The sequence below is a fragment of the Cervus elaphus genome, chromosome 5 (assembly GCF_910594005.1).
Source record: "Cervus elaphus chromosome 5, mCerEla1.1, whole genome shotgun sequence".
NCBI lineage: Eukaryota > Metazoa > Chordata > Mammalia > Artiodactyla > Cervidae > Cervus > Cervus elaphus.
This window is the reverse complement of record NC_057819.1, coordinates 16,760,265-16,779,834: the sequence shown is the minus strand read 5'-3', so window position 1 is coordinate 16,779,834 and position 19,570 is coordinate 16,760,265. Positions and strand designations below refer to the sequence as shown.

Sequence of the window (19,570 nt, the reverse complement as noted above, 5' to 3'; positions counted from 1 at the left end):
GGATTTCAACTCAGAGTTCAAGTGCAGTGATTCGCTCACCCCTCCTCCAACTATAGTTGAAATATTCCTGAAGGACATTTTTTTTTAAAAAAAAGGTTCGTGGCTTCTGCCGCTTTTTCTGTGCATCTCTGGATACAGATGCACATCGTATCTCCATAGCAACTTTCTATGATAAAAACAAAGGCTCTACTTCTCAGATCTAGGAGTGCTCTGATGAAAAAGCAAGAAAACGGTGAAACTTCCTGAGGGGCGATGATAATCACGATGCCAGAGAGAACATGCTTTTGAAGAGCTTGGTGTTTAATAAACAGGGTTTAATAAACAGACCCAGGATTAGTTAACTCTTGGCTCTGCATGGCTTATGCAAATTACTTAACCTCTCTGAGCCCCAACTTTATGATCTCCTACCTGGAAATAAGAATAGTGTCTTATGGAGTTATCAGGAGGACAGGACTGGCTAATACACCTAAAGAGCTTCTTTAGCACAGAACCAGGCCCATTGTAATTCTGTTTACAGAGTGGCTTCTAAAAACTATATAACCACAATAATGCACAGCATTTTAACATTTTCAAAGTGAGACTGTGTATTGTTTCCTGGGGTTCTTTGCTAATGTTGAGAAATGGGCAGAAACCAACATTATTTCCATTCTGTGGGTTGGGGCACAGGTTCAACAAAAATCTCATTGTGTGTTCTCTCAACTGCCTTAAGCGCTCTACTCCTGCCATTATTATTATTATGGGGCTTGTTTGCTAAATGGATGAGTTTGGGAGTTAGGAATACTCGAGTGAAAAGAACAGAACTCTGGATTTTCTCTTAATAAGAGACCCACGTTCTAGTTTGTAGAAAGCCCTGTCTGTTCAATCACTCATTTCTTGTTTTCTGAGTTAAAAGAGAGAGAGAAAGAGAAATGACTGTTATTGATTAGAAATATAGAGCTAAAGAGCGAGGTGAATCCATTTCCTCCTGGTGACATCTTCATAGGCAGCTACTCCCCCACTCCTCCCCTCCTCTGTGAAGTGGTATCTAGCCAAATGACATTTCTTCTACAATCCCCAGATAACCATTTTAATTAAAATTCACAAAAGCCATCCAACAGCATGAGGTTCTGATTTCCCTTCACTCAGAGAACCAACTAGAAAAAAAAAAAAATCCCATTAGAGAAAAGACTGGCAGAAACCGCTTCCCCGCCAAGTTGGGGTTGGTAACCAGATGGGAGAATGGTGAGTAAACGGTTACCTTCGGCGCTGTGACGAAGTGCTCCCATCTCTGTCCCATGGACTTGTCCTTATTGATTTTTTTTATTGTGCTTTTGCTTCCACCTGGGTCCCTGAGTGAGAAACAGCTTAATGAGTTTTCCGTTTCTAGAGCCTCAGTTTATTACAAGTACTTTTAAGAAAAGCAATAAATCGGTGATGGATGGTGGCACTTCTCTGCTGTGATTTTTCCCCCTCCTGTAGTCAGGAAACAGTGGGAGGGGCAGTTCTCCATGGCCAGGGTCTTGTGAGTGGGAATCCAGGTTAGGAGAGACCGCAGCCTGCTGGGCAGGGCCTGAGGGAGGTGGAGCGTATTTGTCCACGTTCTGCATCTATCTGCATCTTCGACTCGGGTCCTCTAGCAGACTCCAGAGCAGGTCTGTGGTTCCTCTTGGGGGTGAACTGAAAAGCATGTTTGTTTCTGAATCTCTGCCTGCTCTGGTGCCTAAGGGTCTCACATCAGGGATAATTCTGAGTGACACAGAGAGAATTTCTGGGTGTGCTTGCTATGGGGAGGGGTGCTGGGGGAAGCTTGTGAGATGAGTTGCACAATGAAAATCACAGGTTTGGAGTTTACTGAGTGAAAGTTCTATACAACCCTACATGTAAGACGTTTCTGGGCATTCTCGCTGAATCACTTCAACATCACCTTGTGATGCAGACATTTATCATCTCATTTTACAGATGAGAAAACAAACTTGGGGTCTTCAGTCACTCGCCCAGACGCATATTTACAATGGATCTAATGACCATTCCTTGAGTGGGTCCCTCCAGGGCCCTGTACCTAATTTTTGCATTTTAACTTTGTATTCTTTTTCTTAAAGTGCCCCTCTCCCCAACTGAATAAACCTCAGGTCCCAGGAAACCTGGATCTTCCCTCATGGGTTGTAACTTTCTGAGTAGAAGACTGAAGCCCCAGTAGGTCTGGAAAGTAACCTACCTAGAACCCTTTGTCTGAAACCCATGGGACCAGATGTGCTGCCAAATTCAGAATTTTGGCATTTTGCAATGGAAATATGCTGTATGTATACTACATATTAACATAATCCTTCCAGTGGTGGGCTTTGAAGCACCACCTTTTAATTAAACATGTTAACATTTCTGCAGCAGTATATATGAATATTTACACTAGGTGTAATAAAGGTGGGATAAAGACTACAAATAGCTTCAAGTTTTGCCACCAGATCTGTTTGGTTCATGTCAGATTTTGCTGCCAAACTGAGTTATGGGAAAAAAACTGAGTTTTCAGAGCCTTTTGGATTTTGGACTTGTGGCTACAGGGTGGTGGAGCCTCTGCTGACAAGCAAGCTGGAAGACTCAGTAACGACCTCTACCTTTGTAACAACTGATTGACTGATCTCTTGATCTCTCCATTCATCCATCCATCCGTTTATCTCCTTTTTCCCTGCAGAAAAGATTTTTAGATGTCTGGGAGCCTTCAAATCATTTGGCTGGCTGTCACTCAGCATAGAGGAGGGACTAGAAAGAATGAGACAGCCAGACCAGTTTGATTGTCAGGGAGGCACCAACAGGAATCTATACTCATCAGGGGCTGCTGGTCAGGGGAGATGCTCAGATAGGAGACCAAGGTGAACCTTACTTACTGACTGGTTTTTGTGGCATGGGGGCCTGAGTAGCAGAATCAAAGGCTTTTACCAGCCCCAATGGAGAGGGGGATGTGTGCGCTCTTTGTTGGCAGAGCCTTGCTGGGCATCTCCCAGCTCACAGCCTCGATGCCCGAGGAATGTATACAGGGTGAAAGTTGGGCTGCGGAGGGTGGAGTGAGAATGTGCCTTCAAGCTTTTTGTAAGACTTTATGTTTGATTACACAATAAAAAGCCCTCTGAATAATTAACAGTGAAGCTCATTTAACGTTGATGCCGCCTGCCTCTCCCCCGAGTAATCAAATCAGGGAATATTCAAAATCCAGCCAGAGAAAGGAGCGATACTTCAGTCCTATAAACAATATTTAAACTAGCGGCGCTTTTGAAGTCTGGTTTAAGGCTCACCAACTGGAAGCTTTAGCGTTTCCGCTTTGGAGCGTTTTCTTTCAAGACCACAGGGCTTTTCTTGCCTTTTCCCTTTGCTAACTCAGCCCCTGCTGTGCCTCCAGCCTTCTTCTTGAAGTTCAAAAGCAGCCCCTCTTTCCCCTTTAAAATTAAATCTGGTACCGGCCAAGCTTTCAAAATCTTAAATATTCAGACCCAATTGGGAAGATGGAGGTTTTTCGTTCACACAGACTTCCAAGACGACCAGAAATCTATTGCAACTTCAGGCAGCAGGTTAAATGACCTAAAAATGCAGCAGGCTTCCCAGGGATCTTCAAAAGCCCTGAGCATCGCTCTTGCAAAGCCATTGATAAAGAAAGGGCCTGGTTAGACAGGATTGGTCTCTCTGATGTTTCATTTTCAGTAGCAAATAAACCAAACAGGAGGATCAGTAGGAAGAGAAAAGGAAATAACCTGAGCATTGTCGTCCACAGTGGGCTGACTGCACACACCTCAAGCAATGGGGGCAGGCAGGCTGGTGTCCCTTCCCAAGGCCCGGAGGCACAGCCAGTGCCCTCCACCACCGGGGGCCCAGGTTTTCCTGGCTCCCTGAAGTTGGGTGTAGCTCTGTGACTTGCTTTGTTAAAAAAAAAAAATGAGTGCAGTGACCTGTGGCTTGTAGGGAGGATGCTTTAAGGGCCAGTGCTCAAGTCAGATGGCACCCCACTCCAGTACTCTTGCCTGGAAAATCCCATGTACGGAGGAGCCTGGTGGGCTGCAGTCCATGGGGTCGCGAAGAGTTGGACACGACTAAGCGACTTTACTTTCACTTTTCACTCTCATGCATTGGAGAAGGAAATGGCAACCCACTCCAGCGTCCTTGCCTGGAGAATCCCAGGACGGGGGAGCCTGGTGGGCTGCCGTCTATAGGGTCGCACAGAGTCGGACACGACTGAAGCGACTTAGCAGCAGCAGCAGCTCATGTCAGACTCCCTCTCCTGCTGTGCTGACGGGGAAGCTTATGATGAGATGGGATTCCTATCAGCCTGGGCCCCCAGGTGACGGAGGTGAGCGGAGTCCCGAGTGGGTTACATGTACGGGGTGAGCGAGACGTGAGCTTGGACTGTGCTAAGTGGCTGAAATGGGGGGGTTGATCGTCCCGGCAGCTTAATTTACCTGACCTAATTGATAGCTCTGATTTATTGTCTGTGTGATCTCAGGCCAGTCTCTCTGAGCATCAGAACCAGGAAAAGGGGTATACCCAGGTAGTTAACTGTGGGTTTAAGAATCTGGTGGACCAGCTGTCTGAGTCCTCTGCCTGTCCTGCTGCTTCTGAGATGTGCAATTTTCTTGTAATATTGACCCTCTCTGAGCTTCAGTGTCTTCATCTGTCAAATGGGGAAATAGTAGCTGAGTCAGAGGATGATTAGAGTGAAGATGCAAAGAAATGGGCTTGTTAGAGCTTGGCAGGATACCTTGTATGGAGAACTGAATACAGCTGAACTAGGAATATGAACTACATGCGCTTTTTTCGACAGACATCTCAGTGTGGTATGGAGGAGGTGCTGGTGGTGGGTAGGAGGCACTCAGGCACATCCATGGGGGAGAAGCTGCTATGATCTTCAGACCACAGTCTCTCCCTCCTAAAGCTTTCTGGGGGATTCTATTGGCTAGAAACCAAGGGAAGAGGTTGTTGAGCACTGTTGCATCTCTTCTAACTCTAGCTGCTACTTAAAGACATCTATCCACAATGCAACCTGGGTAATTCTCTCAAATGCTTCACTCACTCTTTCTGAATACGCATTTGCTTCTGAGGGTAGAGGGTCTGCTGGTGGGTTTAGGACATGTTCACGAGTCCACGACTGAGATGGAGGACGGAGGTACCTGCTGACTTTGTAGCAGGGAGAGGCTGGAGGTCAAAGTTCCCGGGCTCTCCCTGGCCAGGGTGCCTGCCCCACCTCTGGAGTGATAGGCTCTCTGGCCACCCAGCCATGTTCTCCTGCCCCCGTAGAGATGTCTGCTTGAGTACAGGAGCGGGAGGATGATGAGATTAGACCAGAGCAGGGACATCAGAGACTTCACTCAGACATCACCTTCTGTGTGAGTCTTCCCCTGACAACTCAACTTAAAAGTCACCCCATGTATATTATCAAGGATGAAACAGATCACCAGCCCAGGTTGGATGCATGAGACAAGTGCTCGGGGCTGGTGCACTAGGAAGACCCAGAGGGATCGGGTGGAGAGGGAGGTGGGAGGGGGGATCGGGATGGGGAATACATGTAAATCCATGGCTGATTCATGTCAATGTATGGCAAAAACCACTACAATATTGTAAAGTAATTAGCCTCCAACTAATAAAAATAAATGGAAAATAAAATAAAATTACATGATGCTAAAAAAAAAAGTCACCCCACTACCCTGTCACTATCACATCACCCTGTCAATTTCTTCATGACGCCCACTGCTATCTCAAGGTATCTTGATTATTACATGTTTATTATCTGCTGCTCCCCACCACCTCCCTTGGAATAGAAGCTCCAGAGGGCAGGGACAATGTCTGTTTTTCCCACGGGTGTATCCCCAGGAGTGCCTGAAAAAAGTAGGTTTGAGGAAAATGAGGCTTTCCAGGGTGGGCGTGGTGGGGATGCATGACAAGGGGAAAACGACTTAGTTTAATAATTACTATTATGTGTGTTGTTCAGAACAATGCTGCATTTTTTTTTTTTTAAGTGACAATCTGGCAAATACTCAAGATCTTGAGAGAACTGGTTAAGCATGTTGATAAACCCCACAGTTATTAAAAGAAGTTTTGACATTGAGAGATAATCCCCGTGTATTAAGGTAAACAACAAAAATTTAGTTGCAAAGCAATAAATGTAGACTAGCTTTTTTCTTCTAAAGGAAATTATATATTTACATGTCATATGATCTTAGTAAGTTATGGTCCCTTTTTATATCCTGGCAAATAATACTTCATAATGAGTTATCCTTTTTTATTTTTTTGATACCGGATTATTTCCTAAATTAATTGGGCTTTAGCTAGAAACAGAGGAAACAGTCATTTAGTGGTTAAGTGCAGATGCTTTGCATCTGGGGTTTGTTGTTGTTCTTTAGTCACTCAGTCGTGTCCAACTCTTTGTGACCCCATGGACAGCAGCACACCAGGCTTCCCTGTCCTTCACCACCTCCTGGAGCTTGCTCAAACTCATGTCCATTGAGTCAGTGATGCCATCTAACCGTCTCATCCTCTGTTGTCCCCTTCTCCTCCTGCCTTCAATCTTTTCCAGCATCAGGGTCTTTCCTAATGAGTCAGCTCTTCACATCAGGTGGCCTAAGTATTGGAGCTTCAGCATCAGTCCTTCTAATGTATATTCAGAATTGATTTCCTTTAGGATTGACTGATTTGATCTTCTTGCAGTCCAAGGGACTCTTAAGAGTCTTCTCCAACACCACAGTTCAAAAGCATCAATTCTTCAGCACTCAGCTTTCTTTATGGTCCAACTCAGACATCCATACATGACCGCTGGAAAAACCATAGCTTTGACTAGATGGACCTTGGCAGTAGGCAAAAAAAAAAAAAAGTCTCTGCTTTTTAATATGCCGTCTAGGTTGGTCATAGCTTTTCTTCCAAGCAGCAAGTGCCTTTTAATTTCATGGCTGGAGTCACCATCTGCAGTGATTTTGGAGCTCAAGAAAACAAAGTCTGTCATGGTTTCCATTGTTTCCCCATCTATTTGCCATGAACTGATGGGACTGGCTGCCATGATCTTAGTTTTTTGAATGCTGAGTTTTAAGCCAGCTTTTTCACTCTCTTCTTTCACCTTCATCAAGAGGCTCTTTATTTCCTCTTCACTTTCTGGGCTACCTGGGTTCAAATCCTGACTTTTACTAGCTGTGTAACTTATAGCAAGTTACTTAATTCTCTTTGCTTCAGTTTCCTTATTTTTAAGTCAGAATTAGGCTCAAATGAGGTCACATCTCCTGACCAGTGCTTGACATAGAAAGCACTCAAATGACAGCTAGTTTCCTTATAACACAGTGGCTAGAATTAGGTACCTGTGTCATATTTGAAATGTTTTATATGTAGAAAGGCATCTATCTTTTTCTAAAGGAGGCGGTGGGTTCTTTGGGCCTAGAAGCCTAGCCCTTGAGTGTCTGGACTCTCTTAATGAAAGTAAAAATTATAACCATCTGGAGTCTCCAATTAAGAGTGGGTCCAGGGTTCCCCTGGTGGTCTAGTGGTTAAGAATTCACCTTGCAAGGCAAGGAACATGGGTTTGATCCCTGGCCTGGGAAGATCCCACATGCCATGGAGCAGCTAAGCCCATGAGCCACAACTACTGAGCCCATGCTCTAGAGCCCTTGAGCCGCAACTACTGTAGCCTATGTGCCTAGAGCCTATATTCTGCAACAAGAGAAGTCACTGCAATGAGAAGCCCATGCACTGCGATGAAGAGTAGCCTCTGTTCACCACAACTAGAGAAAGCCTGCATGCAGCAGTGAAGAGCCACTAAGGCCAAAATTAAAATAAGTAAATAAATCTTAAAAAAAAAAAAAGAGTGGGTCCAGGAATTCCTTGGTGGTCTACTGGTCAGGATTCCAGGCTTTCACTGCTATAGCTGCACAATGCAGTCAAAAAAGAAGAAGAAGAAAAAAAAGAGTGGGTCCAATGGTGTCTCTGGGACAGCTGAGGCAATAAGACAAGCCTGACTGTTCTGCCCACGTAGCTCCAGGGCAGAGCACCGATTACCTGACTATGGAGGCTCAGGGCGGCTGGAACAGCTCCTACCCTGGGCCTTAAGGTAAATTGGTAACTTCTCACTCCCCTCTTTGACCTGGGGTCTGCCCTGTTCTTTCCCACTGAGCGGGACTAAGAAGAGGTGTCACTAAGGCTTGAAGCGCTTGCTTACACCGGGCCTTGTCTGCTTCTCTGTAAAGGTCCACTCGTTTCTAATCAGTCCTTGGAAAGTGAGTCTCTAATAAGAATAAAACCAATATGAGTTCACAACCCTTTATTCAATTCCAAAATCCAAAGGGTCTTGAAAACAAACAAAACAAAAACTCATAAATTACTTGGCAGCAAAACATGATCTGAACTGATGGAAGACTATTGATGACCTTTGTTTACCTTGAGTATCCTTTTAGTGTAAATATTCATTTTTTTTTCTGCAGAAATATGTTTGATGATAGGGTGCTGTCCTAGTTCCCTCTGGGAGTAAAATGCTCTATATGGTATATTGTCCCATATTTCCATTCTAAAATGCCAAAAAAAGAAAAAACAAAAAAACAAAAAAAAAAACCACCACCACAATTTGGAAATGCAGCTGGCCCCAAAGGTTTGAATAAAAATCTGTGGGCCTTCATGTATAAAACAAGTCTTACTTTGCCTAAACAGAAGCTTCCATCTCTCAGAGGAGGGTAATTAGCGCATTCATTATTGAAGGCTCTGTTTCTGCTCTGTTTGGACCTGATCATCTTGTCAACTGAAATAAACTCTCTTGCTAGAAGTAGAATTAATGAAGATACTAGAAAATGATAATGTGTTTCTATTGCCACATGATGAAATCGGGAAGACCTTTTTTTCTTTTTTTCCTTTCTAAATAAAGCAGAGACTCAGACACAACTCAGACGGACATCCTAAAATCTGCATCTCTCCATTTTCCCAACCACCCACCCATCTACCCAAATATGGGATCTTCCTGCGATGAACAAAGATTATGTTTGCAGCACGCCTGCTGCCAGTCAGTAGAATTTTGCTGCCTGTAGAAAGTCCACTCTGAGGTACTGAATCACCCCACTTCCTTTCTATAAAATCTGTAAGGGGGCAGGGACTAGACCTACAGCCGTCATTACGTCTAACAGAAGCGAAACCTCTGGGAACTACAGGTCCCAGAGGATGGATGTTTCCTTCTGGAAAATGCATGGTGGGTGTCAGGACTCAGGGTTTATGTTTCAAGCACTTCAGTATCAGGAGATACTTGTTGCTTGGTAGTGGCAACTCAGAAAATCTGTCAGGAGAACTGAAGACTTGCTATTTTCCTCGTGGGGTCATTCCCTGGATTGCCCATCTTCACAACCAGATTTGGCTTGAACTCATGGAGCTTCTCCACCCCTCCCTCTCCATCTCTTTGTATGTTTGTCCATTCACCCGGGGAACATAGCTCTCAGCCATTGGTAAAATTCTGCTCAGAGGTGTATGTCTTCCCTTGCCCTAAGTCTCAATGGTATTGATAGTCACATCCCTAACCGCTCTTTAAAATCGGGATTTTAATCTGGCATAGCTATCATTTAGTGAGCACTCGCTGTGTCCTCAGACATCATGCAGAATGTTCCACATACTTTATCTTGCTTAATCCTTACAAGAACGCTTCTGGTTCTGTTCTTGCAGACAACTTGACTCTCCTTAGAGAAACAACACCTTACACGCCTGCCTGTTCCTCGCTCTGCCTTGTATGTGCCATGTAGTTCCTACGACAGAGGCCTCAAGGCTGCTGAGGAGCCCTGCTCTCTGGTGGAGATGCATCTAACTCTTTTCATGGCTTAGATAACAGCTGCTGGAGCTTCTGCCTGAGCAAAGTCAGCTGCTCTTGGGACCTGAACACAGAATATTCCCTTGGGTCCAAGTGGAGAAACAGTTTTCAATACATACTAAAAAAAACAGCGAGAGAAAACAAACCTTAGGAGAAAGGGGGAAACATGGAGAGTGGGAAGAGTAGATGGGGAGGGGACAGGAGGGAAAAAGGAAGAGAAACAGATGATGAACAGTGCTGGGGAGACAGGATCCAGGAAGAGAGCTGGAGAGAACCTAGCTGTGCTGAGTTGGGCTGGGATGGCTGGCCAGCCAGTTTTTGTGGTGTGAATACTCTCGCCCTGGCTGACTGATTTTGAGCTTCCGATGTGATGTCACTGCAGGTGGAACTGGGGAGAGATGCTGGGAGAGCATGCACATGAGGGTTCTCACTGCTGCAGTTTGGACCCAACAGGATAGAATTCCTAAAGCAACCTACTACCCCCTCCAAAAACAGGAGAAGGACGGGGGAACCCACAGGAGCTTCTGCCCCGCCGATCGCCCAGGTAGAAGGGTTGAGACCTACTTGGGATTCCAGCAGGTGATCACAGGCTTCATGGTGTGGTGGCTGTGGTCGATAGTCAGGGCCTCCAGGAGCCAGTGGAGGACGCAGAGCTGGCGGAAGATGGGCTCGCTGCGAAGACAGAGGGCAGGAGCCCAGGGGGATCCTGTTAGAGCAACATTCTTCACAACGGGGGCGACAGAGGCAGGCCTTGTGCTGGCTCCTGGCTGGAGGGCTGTCGCCGGGCTCTGGGTGTGTATCTCCTGTGCACAGCAGTAAAGCTTTGCAATGGGCTCCTGAGCTGTGTTTTGGGTCCGTTTTTACAGGTGAGGGATCTGAGGCTCAGAGGTGAGGAGCCTGTGCAGGTCACTGGGCCAGGCGGCAGAACTATGATCAGACATGAGATGACCCCACACCAGTTACTGGGAGTCAGCATGCACAGCGGGAAGAACAAAGGAGGGGTCCTAAAGCCAGAGGTCTTGACTCAGGCAAACAAGAGGATTGAAGGAAATGGACATCCAACTATTCATCCGATAAAAATACAATAAATATACTAGCAGTGTCTGAAACGTCTGGAAACACAGGGAAACTAGTGTCTTTATTGTACTTCTTCCCTTCCCCCTACTCCAATTAACAACTGGACTCACTGCTTTAAATTTATAAATCCTTTGCCCCAGATGTAGCTGGATGTTGAGGAAAACCACACCGAATACATTATTTGAAAGTGTAACTAAGACACTGTTTAAAAATAGGTTTAACCTGTATTTTGTGACTTGGGGGCAATTTGTATTATAATGATGAGACACTGAGGAGGACACTTGACCCACAGGGTTTGTTGTTATTGTTCGGTTGCTCAGTTGTGTCCGACTCTTTGCGACCCCATGGACTGCAGCACGCCAGGCTCCCTGTCCTTCACCATCTCCCAGAATTTGCTCAAATTCATGACGACTGGGTCGGTGATGCTACCTAACCGTCTAACATGGTATTTAATTCTCCCTAAACCCTGCTGGATATAAATCACATATGAATATTAGAGAAGAGGAAACGGAGGCTCAGAGAGGGGCAGTCAGCGTGCTCTGGGCCACGCAATGTGCTGCTGACAGAGACGGGATGAGTATCCTATTTAATGCTACCGACAGCCCCATAAAGGGTGCCTCTACACCATCCTTTCTGCAGACAAGGGACTTGGGGAAGTAAAGTGAGCCACCCGAGGTCACACTAGGATTGGTGAGGGTTTGAACCTACATCTGTTTAATCCCAGAGACTGTTCTTTTGTGGACCTGAGCTCTGTTTGAGGTGCTGGTTTGGGCCCAGTGCAGTGGCCACCCTGAGCAAGGCTGGCACAGGGTTAACTCACTGCCTGCATTCTTCCTGGAAATGAGGGGGAGTCCTAACTAGCCACCCCCTCCTTGCCTGGTTCCTCCTCTTCCACTAATGCGCCAGAGTCTCCATTAGAACCTGTGTAAGTGCTCTTCTCTGCAACTGCTCCTGGCTTGATCGATGCTCCCCAGGGTTCCTGGGCCTGGTGCTCAGAGGGGCATGCAGGCATCCACCCTCCAGCTTCCAGGAAGGCCTGGCTCCCGAGGTAGAACCTGAGCCCTGGGCTCAAGTGTGGAGCTGGCCCAGGGCTATCCCAGAGAGTCACTCAGCATGCAGGGGAGCTGCTTCCAGGCACCCCACTCACAGCCCCCATGTTCTGGGGTGGACGTGTCCACCAGGTGTTAGGAAAACTAGAGTCAGCAGCTCGCTCTCTCTTTTTCTGCTAAGCCCCTTCCTTCCTTTGTTTCCCTTCTGCTTTAAAGAAACTGCAAGTCCACAGTCCTCTGCCCCTTTCTCTCCCTCCCTATACCATCTTGATCCCCACAGGGTCAGTGCATGCTGGCAGCTCTGGGTGCCAACAGCAGCAGTGGCTATGCCATGCGCCTGACCCTGGGCAGACATCCCTTTTTTTGTTGCATCACAGGCGGACAAGGGGCAGGTGAGTCTCGGTTCACTTCTGCAAGGGACAGGAATAGGCACAAACCTGGCCCGCTCCTTCCCTTGCTTAAAATCTTCAAACTCCCCAAACCATCTGAATGAACAATGTCCCCCTCCATTCACAAGCTGAAGTCCTAACCTCTAGCATCTTAGACTATGACTGTACCTTTAAAGAGGTGATGAAGTTAAAATGAGGCTATTAAGGTGGGTCCTAACCCAATCTGACTGGTGTCCTCATGAGAAGAGGCGGTGTGGCACATGAATACTAGAGCACATGCTCACAGAGGACAGACTCTGAGGCCAAGGAGGGAGGACTCAGAAGAAACCAACACGTGGGCACCTTGACCTTCAGCTTCCAGCCGCCGGAACTGTGAAAGAATACATTTCTGTGCGGGAATGTTTAGGCCACCTGGTCTGTGGTGTGCTGTTATGGTGGCCTTGGCAAACCAACACCCGTCACATGGGAGAGACTGTCCACCCTCTCAGGCTGGAGTCTCCCTGCCCCCACCGCGCTGCCATCTGCAGCCTGGTGCAGTTCTGCTCCGTAGCACAAGCTTGCCACACTCCTCTGCACTGGGTTAAAACCCTCGCTGTGCCATCTACTGGCTACGTGGTCTTGGCCAAAGTACTTAATTTTCCTGACTCTCTGTTTTCTCATCTGTATAATGGTGGGAATCATTCCAGTGAAGGTGACATGAGGTGTTCAGCACCGTTCTGTGCTCCTGATACACACTCCCTTTCCTCCTTCTCCTCTGCCTCTCGGTGATTGGGTCTCAGCTCAGATGTCACCTCCAGCAGGAAGCCTTCCTTGATTTCTCTAGCCTCCTCTCTCTGAGGAGGTTCTAAAGCCTCCCTACCCTTACAATGTGTCCCTTTGTCCATACACACTGTGTTCCTGCTGTCTCATAACTACCTGTTTACTTGTCTCCCGAGCCCACAAGCCATGGAGCTACAGAGTATTGTCTACCACAGGCAATCCTGTGCCAGGCACAGAGTAGGCTCAATACATTTCTGATTACTAAATGGGATATGGTGGGAATAAACTGGTTTGGATCTGACATTTTCTGGAGCTGAAAATCTGGGCACAATTCTTATGTGTACAACCACAGAGGTAACAGAGGAGAGTGGCAACACCAGCAAAATGACAATAATAATAAACACTTCCCACAGAGCACTTACTCTGTGCCAGACACTGTTTTTAATTACCATCCATTAATTAAAGTCATTCTTGTAACAACACTTTGAGGAAGGTACTATCAGTATCCCCATTTTTCAGATGAAGAAACTGAGGTCATGGAAATTACCCAAGGTCAAAAAGGCAGCAAATGGCAAAGCTGGAACCTGGGCCCAGATAGTTTGGTTCCTGAATCTGTGTTCTAGCCATCAACACAGTGTTGATGTCTCTTGTTACAGGGCAGAGCCCTCCCTTTCTTTTCAGCAGAACAGGGTTTCATCCAATGGGTGTGGACCTTTTTTTCCATTTATAAAAAGTGCCTTAAAAAATGTGTGCACAAATGTTTACAGCAGTTTTGTTCATAATTGCTCAAAATTGGAAGTAACCTTTAGAGACGTATGGATAAATTATCTGTGGTATGTCCAGACAATGGACTGTTATTCAGTGTTAAAAAGAAATGGGCTATTAAGCCATGAAAAGCCAAGGAGAAACCTCAAAAGCGTATCACTAAGTGAAAGAAGCCAATCTGAAAAGGCTGCATACTGCGTGGCTCCAACAACATGACGTTCTGGAAAGCACAAAACTACGGAAAAGTAAAAGGATCAGTGGTTGCCAGGGGCTGGGGATGGGGAGAGGGAAGAATGGGCAGAGTAAACACAGGATTTTTAGGGCGGTGAAAATACTCTGAATAATACATGAATGGATGGATACATGTCGTTATACATTTGTCTAAACCCATAGAATGTATACCACCAAGGGCAAACCCTAATGTAAACCAGGGGCTGTGGGTGATTATGAGGTGTCATTGTCGGTTCATCAGTTCTAGCAAATAGCCCACTCTGGTGGGGGATGGAAACAATGGAGAGGCTGGGCAGAGGGAGGAGGTAAGTGTGAAATCTCTACACTTTCCACTCAATTTTACTCTAAACCTGAAACTGCTCTAAAAAAAAAATAAGGTCTTACTGAAAAAATAAAGTGTCTCAAACCCAATGATCTCTCATCTCACATGCAGCAAACCAGAGAGACAGAAAGAAAGGGTCCCCAGAAACATGCTTGATAGAAATTGTTCCTTTTTCATAGTGATTGTCTGTCAGGGCAAAGCACAATATCTTGAATGTTATCAAATTAAAAGAGAAAGCATTTATTTTCTTAAATGTGGGGCATAATAGATGGAAACGCTAACCAGGGTGCACAAAGCCTGCTTCTAAAATCCTAGTGGTCAGAACTCTGGGAGAGCTCCCAGGGGTCAGTGTACCTGAATAAGCAGCCCACTCTATTGAAATGGCCATACCAACCAGAATACAAGTGGGTATCTACATCCCTGAGAAGAAAACAACATTTTGTCCTTTTACTAAGAAAAATCAGAAAATGCATACAAGGCACCCCATGCTGACTGTCAGGCAAACCAGGACAGTGGCTGCAGGCACAGTTGCTTAGGAAGGGTTGTAAGGACAGTCTAGTCAGCTCTGAGAGGAAAGGATGGGATGTCCTCTTTCCTGCAGACAGCATCTCACCTCTCTTTCTCTCTCTCTCTTTTTTTTTTTTTAAAGATAAAGGTCCAGTCTTCCTTGGCATCATTGAACTGATCCCCATGTAGTCATTTTAGAATTTTCAGCCGGTTCTGGGATCACTCTTATTGGGATTGAAATCCACCTCGGCTGGTGTGAAGACTCGGAATTTGAGAACTGACCTAGCAGGCTCTGCCCAGTGCTTTGTGGTAGAATGATGACAAAACTGCCTGGATTCTGCCTCCCTGCCTCCCTGCCTCCATGTACTTTACAGTGTGACCTGGCATTTCTCGCATCGGGAGGTAGAATCTTTATTTTCCCCCATCCCTTGTCTCTGGGCGTGGCTGATATCTGGTTTGGCCAGTAGGACACAGAGGAAAGGTCCTTGGGTCCATTCTGAGCCTCAGCCTTAAGAGGCTTTGAGTGCTTAGGCTCCCGTCCTTGGAGCCCTTCCTGAGAGCCATGCAACAAGTCCAGCTAGCATGCTGCGTGATGACAGTGATGGTCCCTCCTGTCACCCCAGCCACCAACCAACCAACAGACCTGGGTGTGAGGCTGCCCTGGATGGGCCTGCCGCCAGCTTCCCACACACATGCAAGCCCAGCCTGGACCAGCGGAACTGATCCAGACAAGCAGACCCACCCAGCTGACCTGCAGACTTTGAACAATAAACGGTTGCTGCTTCACGCTACTGTACTTTGAGATGCTCTGTCATACAGCAACATATTACTGTTACAGTCTTCAAATGCAGCCAGAGCCTTTTAATAGCCAAGGAAGAGAAGGGTCAGCCTTCAGTCTACTGCAGGAGTGTGTGCCTGTGTTTGCAAATAAAACTTTATTGGAACATGGCCCCATCATCCATTCACTGTAACGTTCATGATGCAGCGACAAAGTACAGCTGAACCTCTGTATCTGTGGATACAGAGGGCTGACTATACTACTCCCATTTATATTCATAAAAGACATGAGCATCACAGATTATGGTATGTGCGGAAGGTCCTGGAACCAATCCCCCACAGATATCTGTCTGCAGGTGCCAGAGAGATCATCTGGTCTGCAAAGCCTGAAATATTTATTGCCTGTCCCTTTTCCCTCTAGGAAAGAGGTTGCGAGGCCATAACAAATAACAGCCACCACTGTGATCATCACCACCACAATCCTCATCATCAACAAACCTGACACCAAGTCTGAGTTAAAAGTTGGGAGAATTTTGTGAGAATGTTGTGAGAATTTTGGCAGGCTCTGCCTTCTCTCTGGGCTTCAGTTTCCCCATCTAGCACTGAAGGAAGATGAGCAAAAAACTCCAGTGACTTCTGCAATTGATGTAAACCTCTATTTGCTCAGATAAAAGGAAATGCGTTTTGGGACCTAGAAATATGTGTTTTTCCAGGCATTTCCTTACCTTGCCATTCCCCTCACCCAAGTCCTGATCCCCAAATGATTCAGATCCAAGTAAAAGCCTAAGAACCACTGATTTACACCATTTGGGTTCAGAAGGTTTGTCCATGGAGAGACATATGGAAGTGTAAGTGTTTCCAAGGGTCATTATGAGAAACTGCAAAACTTACTTTTGTAAAGAGATGTTTTAAGAACATCCAATTGAGGGCGCTAGTTGGAATGTCCCTAAACAAATAACTCTGTGATGAAAGCAGTCATAATATCCATCAAAGGGAGAAAGGAGAAAAGTGGGGAGTGGGGCTCATGAAAAGTGGAAACACTAGTAAGGGAGAGGAATGTGTCCAAATACAAGGTGGTGGTGGTGATGATGGTGTTGGTGTTGATGGTGATAACGATGGTGATGAGGAGGACGGTGATACGGTCAATGGTGCTGGTGATGATGACGGTGATGATGATGTCAACAGTGTTGGTAATGGTGGCATTATCCACCCACAAAATAAATGCTCTTATTAATGACTTGCCACATTGTCCTAGGATTTTAGTCTTCTATTACTTTACTCTTTAAGTACATGAGACCTGGTAGTCCAAATACATTATGAGCTCCTCAGAGGTAAAACCTTGGGATATACTTCTGTGTAGTGTGTGGTGGTGAGAGATCAGGCTCTGAAGTTAGACACACTTGGTTTAACACCCCAGTGCAGTGGCAAGCTGAGCTCTGTGACCTTGGGCAGGCTACTACACCTCTCTGAGCTTCTGTTCTCTCATCTGCAGGGACGGGCTAATAAGATACCTACACAAAAGTGCTGCTGAGAGGACTGAGTGGAACAGGGCCCACCAGAGCAGTCAGTAGTGTCATTTTACTGTGCATGCCTTTGGGACCTAACAAATATTTGACAAATGAGCAGAAAGAGAAGTCTAGAATCCACTGCCCCATGCCCATTGACCTAAAGCTGTGGTTCTTATAGGAGGGGGCTGGGGGTGCCTGTGTGTGTGATTGTGCCCCCAGGGGTATTTGGCAATGTCTGGGGACATTCTGGTTGTCAGAGCTGGGGTGGCGGGGGGGGGGTTGGCTACTGGCATCTGGTGGGTGGGGGCCATGGATGTTGCTCAGTATCCTTCATCCTACAGCACACAGGATAGTCCTTCTCAACAAAGAATTATTTGTCCTCAAATGTCAGTAGTGCTGAGGTTGAGCAGTTTTGCCTTAATCTCTGTCTCTGAATTCTCCCAGTTGAAAAGGGCTAACTAGTGAGAAAGGAAAAGCTGGGCTGAGAATTCTCTGGAATAGATAGGAGGGGAATGAGATTCAAGGTTTTGGAAAGCCTGAGTATTCCTTGGAGGGTTGCTGAGCCCCTGTTACACCATACTATGATGAGTTTGTGCCTGGGGTTGGCTCAGAAGGCAGTGGGGGCTTCTCTGGGAAATAACTCCCTGAGTCTTGGGGAAAACGTGTCCCTAGAGGCTCGGGTGAGAAATCCGCCAGGCGTGCGCTGTAGATAGATTTTATCAGGCTTTGCAAACTATTTGACATTAGAGCGTATGGCTTGGTAAGGAATGGAATGACTCGGTCCCAGCTGGATTGCCATTTAGCTCTAAGCCACCATGTCTGCTTTCTGTTATTTTTATACGCCACATAGTGCTGCTGGCCCCAGGCTCCCTGTCCCTTTCAAGAGGACAAAGGAATAGCTCCCAATGACTGTTAGCTGGTTGAGTCATTTGACCTTGGCTGCGAATGACAAGGCATGAAGCAAACAAGCCCAAGGTGGGCCTACTTACACGCGGGCCTCGGGCAGGGAGGGTGAAATGATGCAGCTGTGCATGGGGGTGAACGGTCGCAGGATGACTTCAGCCGCTGCCTTCTTCGTCTTCTCACTGCCGTATGTGCTGAAGCAGAAGCAGGAGCAGAGTGAATGACAAGGAGCGGTTTTAATTGCCCACATCTTTCGCGAGGGGTTATTTGGCAAATATCACTAGGCACCGACTATGGACCAGCCAGTAATTTCAGCTGGAAAGGTGAAGGTCCCAGATGCAGCCAGTAATCACAGCATGTAAGACCCCGTTCTCTCATGGAGCATCTATTCTTGTGAACGAGCAGAGAGAACACATAAGACCAGTCGGGCAGCTGTGTGGTACACTGATATACTAGATGAGGGGTTGGATGTGTTTTCTTATCCCGCTAGACAAACAATTATGCTATTGTGGGGCATTCAGTCCATATCTTGACTACTTAGTAGCATAAAAGCCACTGATGATGTAAATAGTAAGTTAATGGCAGGGTTTAAATAAAATTTTATTTACCAAACCAGCTTGGGGGCCCAGGGGCTGGAGTTTGCTGACCCATTCCCCACCCCCTCACTCCCACGAGTAAGTGATACATGCTATGGGGAGAATAACAGAGAGGGGAGTTCAGTAGGGCTGGGAGAGCTAGGGGCTGCAATCTTAAACGGAATGATTGGGGCAGGCATGACTGAGAAGGTGACATTTGATAAGAATTTGCAGTGGAAGGGAGTGAGCCCTTCATCCGTCTGGGGCAGAGCCTTCTGGAGAGAGGCAGTGACAGGTGTAAATGTCCTGAGGTGGGAGTATGTTTTAGAGATGGCAAGGAGGCACCGGTGGCTGGAGTGGAGTGAGCAACAGAAAGAGGAGAGAGGGAGGGATGCAGAGAGAACAGGGGCTTTGCAGGCCAGTGTGAGGACCCTGGCCTTTTCTGTGAATGACAGTAAAGGATTCTGAGCTGAAACAAGACATGATGTGACCTCTTACAAAGGAGCCCTCTGGCTGCTGTTTTGAGAATGGCTGATGGCAGGGGAAGAGGGCCAGGAGACAGAAGTGCTGCGATAATTTCAGCTGGAGAGAGCACGGTGGCTTGTGCCGGGGTCCTATCAGTGGGGATGGTGAGAAGTGAAAACAGCAGGATGGACACAGGGAAGGAGCTGCCTGGAGTCAGTGGTTCTCGGTTGTGGTCTTTTCCTTAAAGGGATTTCTCCCAACCCTCTAGACTGCTGACTCACCAGCTGGATGAATCGGCCATGAGATGTGGGGATCTCGAACTTCAGAAGTGGGCACAAGTGTGCCCCCAAAGATCAGCCATGACCAGGCATACCTCTTCCAAAGCCCATTCTCTGCCCCACAGGGAACACAGGGGCTTCCTCTGAAGCCAAAACCATCACAGGAAGGAAGGGGACATGATGCTTACAGAGA

At 46.6% G+C, this 19,570-nt stretch overlaps 1 protein-coding gene across 2 annotated transcripts in view; it reads right to left on the bottom strand.

Moving 5' to 3' along the window:
* CCDC60 (coiled-coil domain containing 60) overlaps positions 1-19,570 on the bottom strand; it is a 171,718-nt gene that overhangs the window by 22,417 nt on the left and 129,731 nt on the right. For both annotated transcript variants that reach the window (XM_043901806.1, XM_043901807.1), the window contains exons 4-6: positions 18,146-18,253; positions 10,337-10,444; positions 1,238-1,328 (exon numbers count right to left, since the gene is read on the bottom strand). In XM_043901806.1, the coding sequence (XP_043757741.1) occupies positions 1,238-1,328; positions 10,337-10,444; positions 18,146-18,253 (307 nt within the window). The remainder of the gene's footprint in view (positions 1-1,237; positions 1,329-10,336; positions 10,445-18,145; positions 18,254-19,570) is intronic.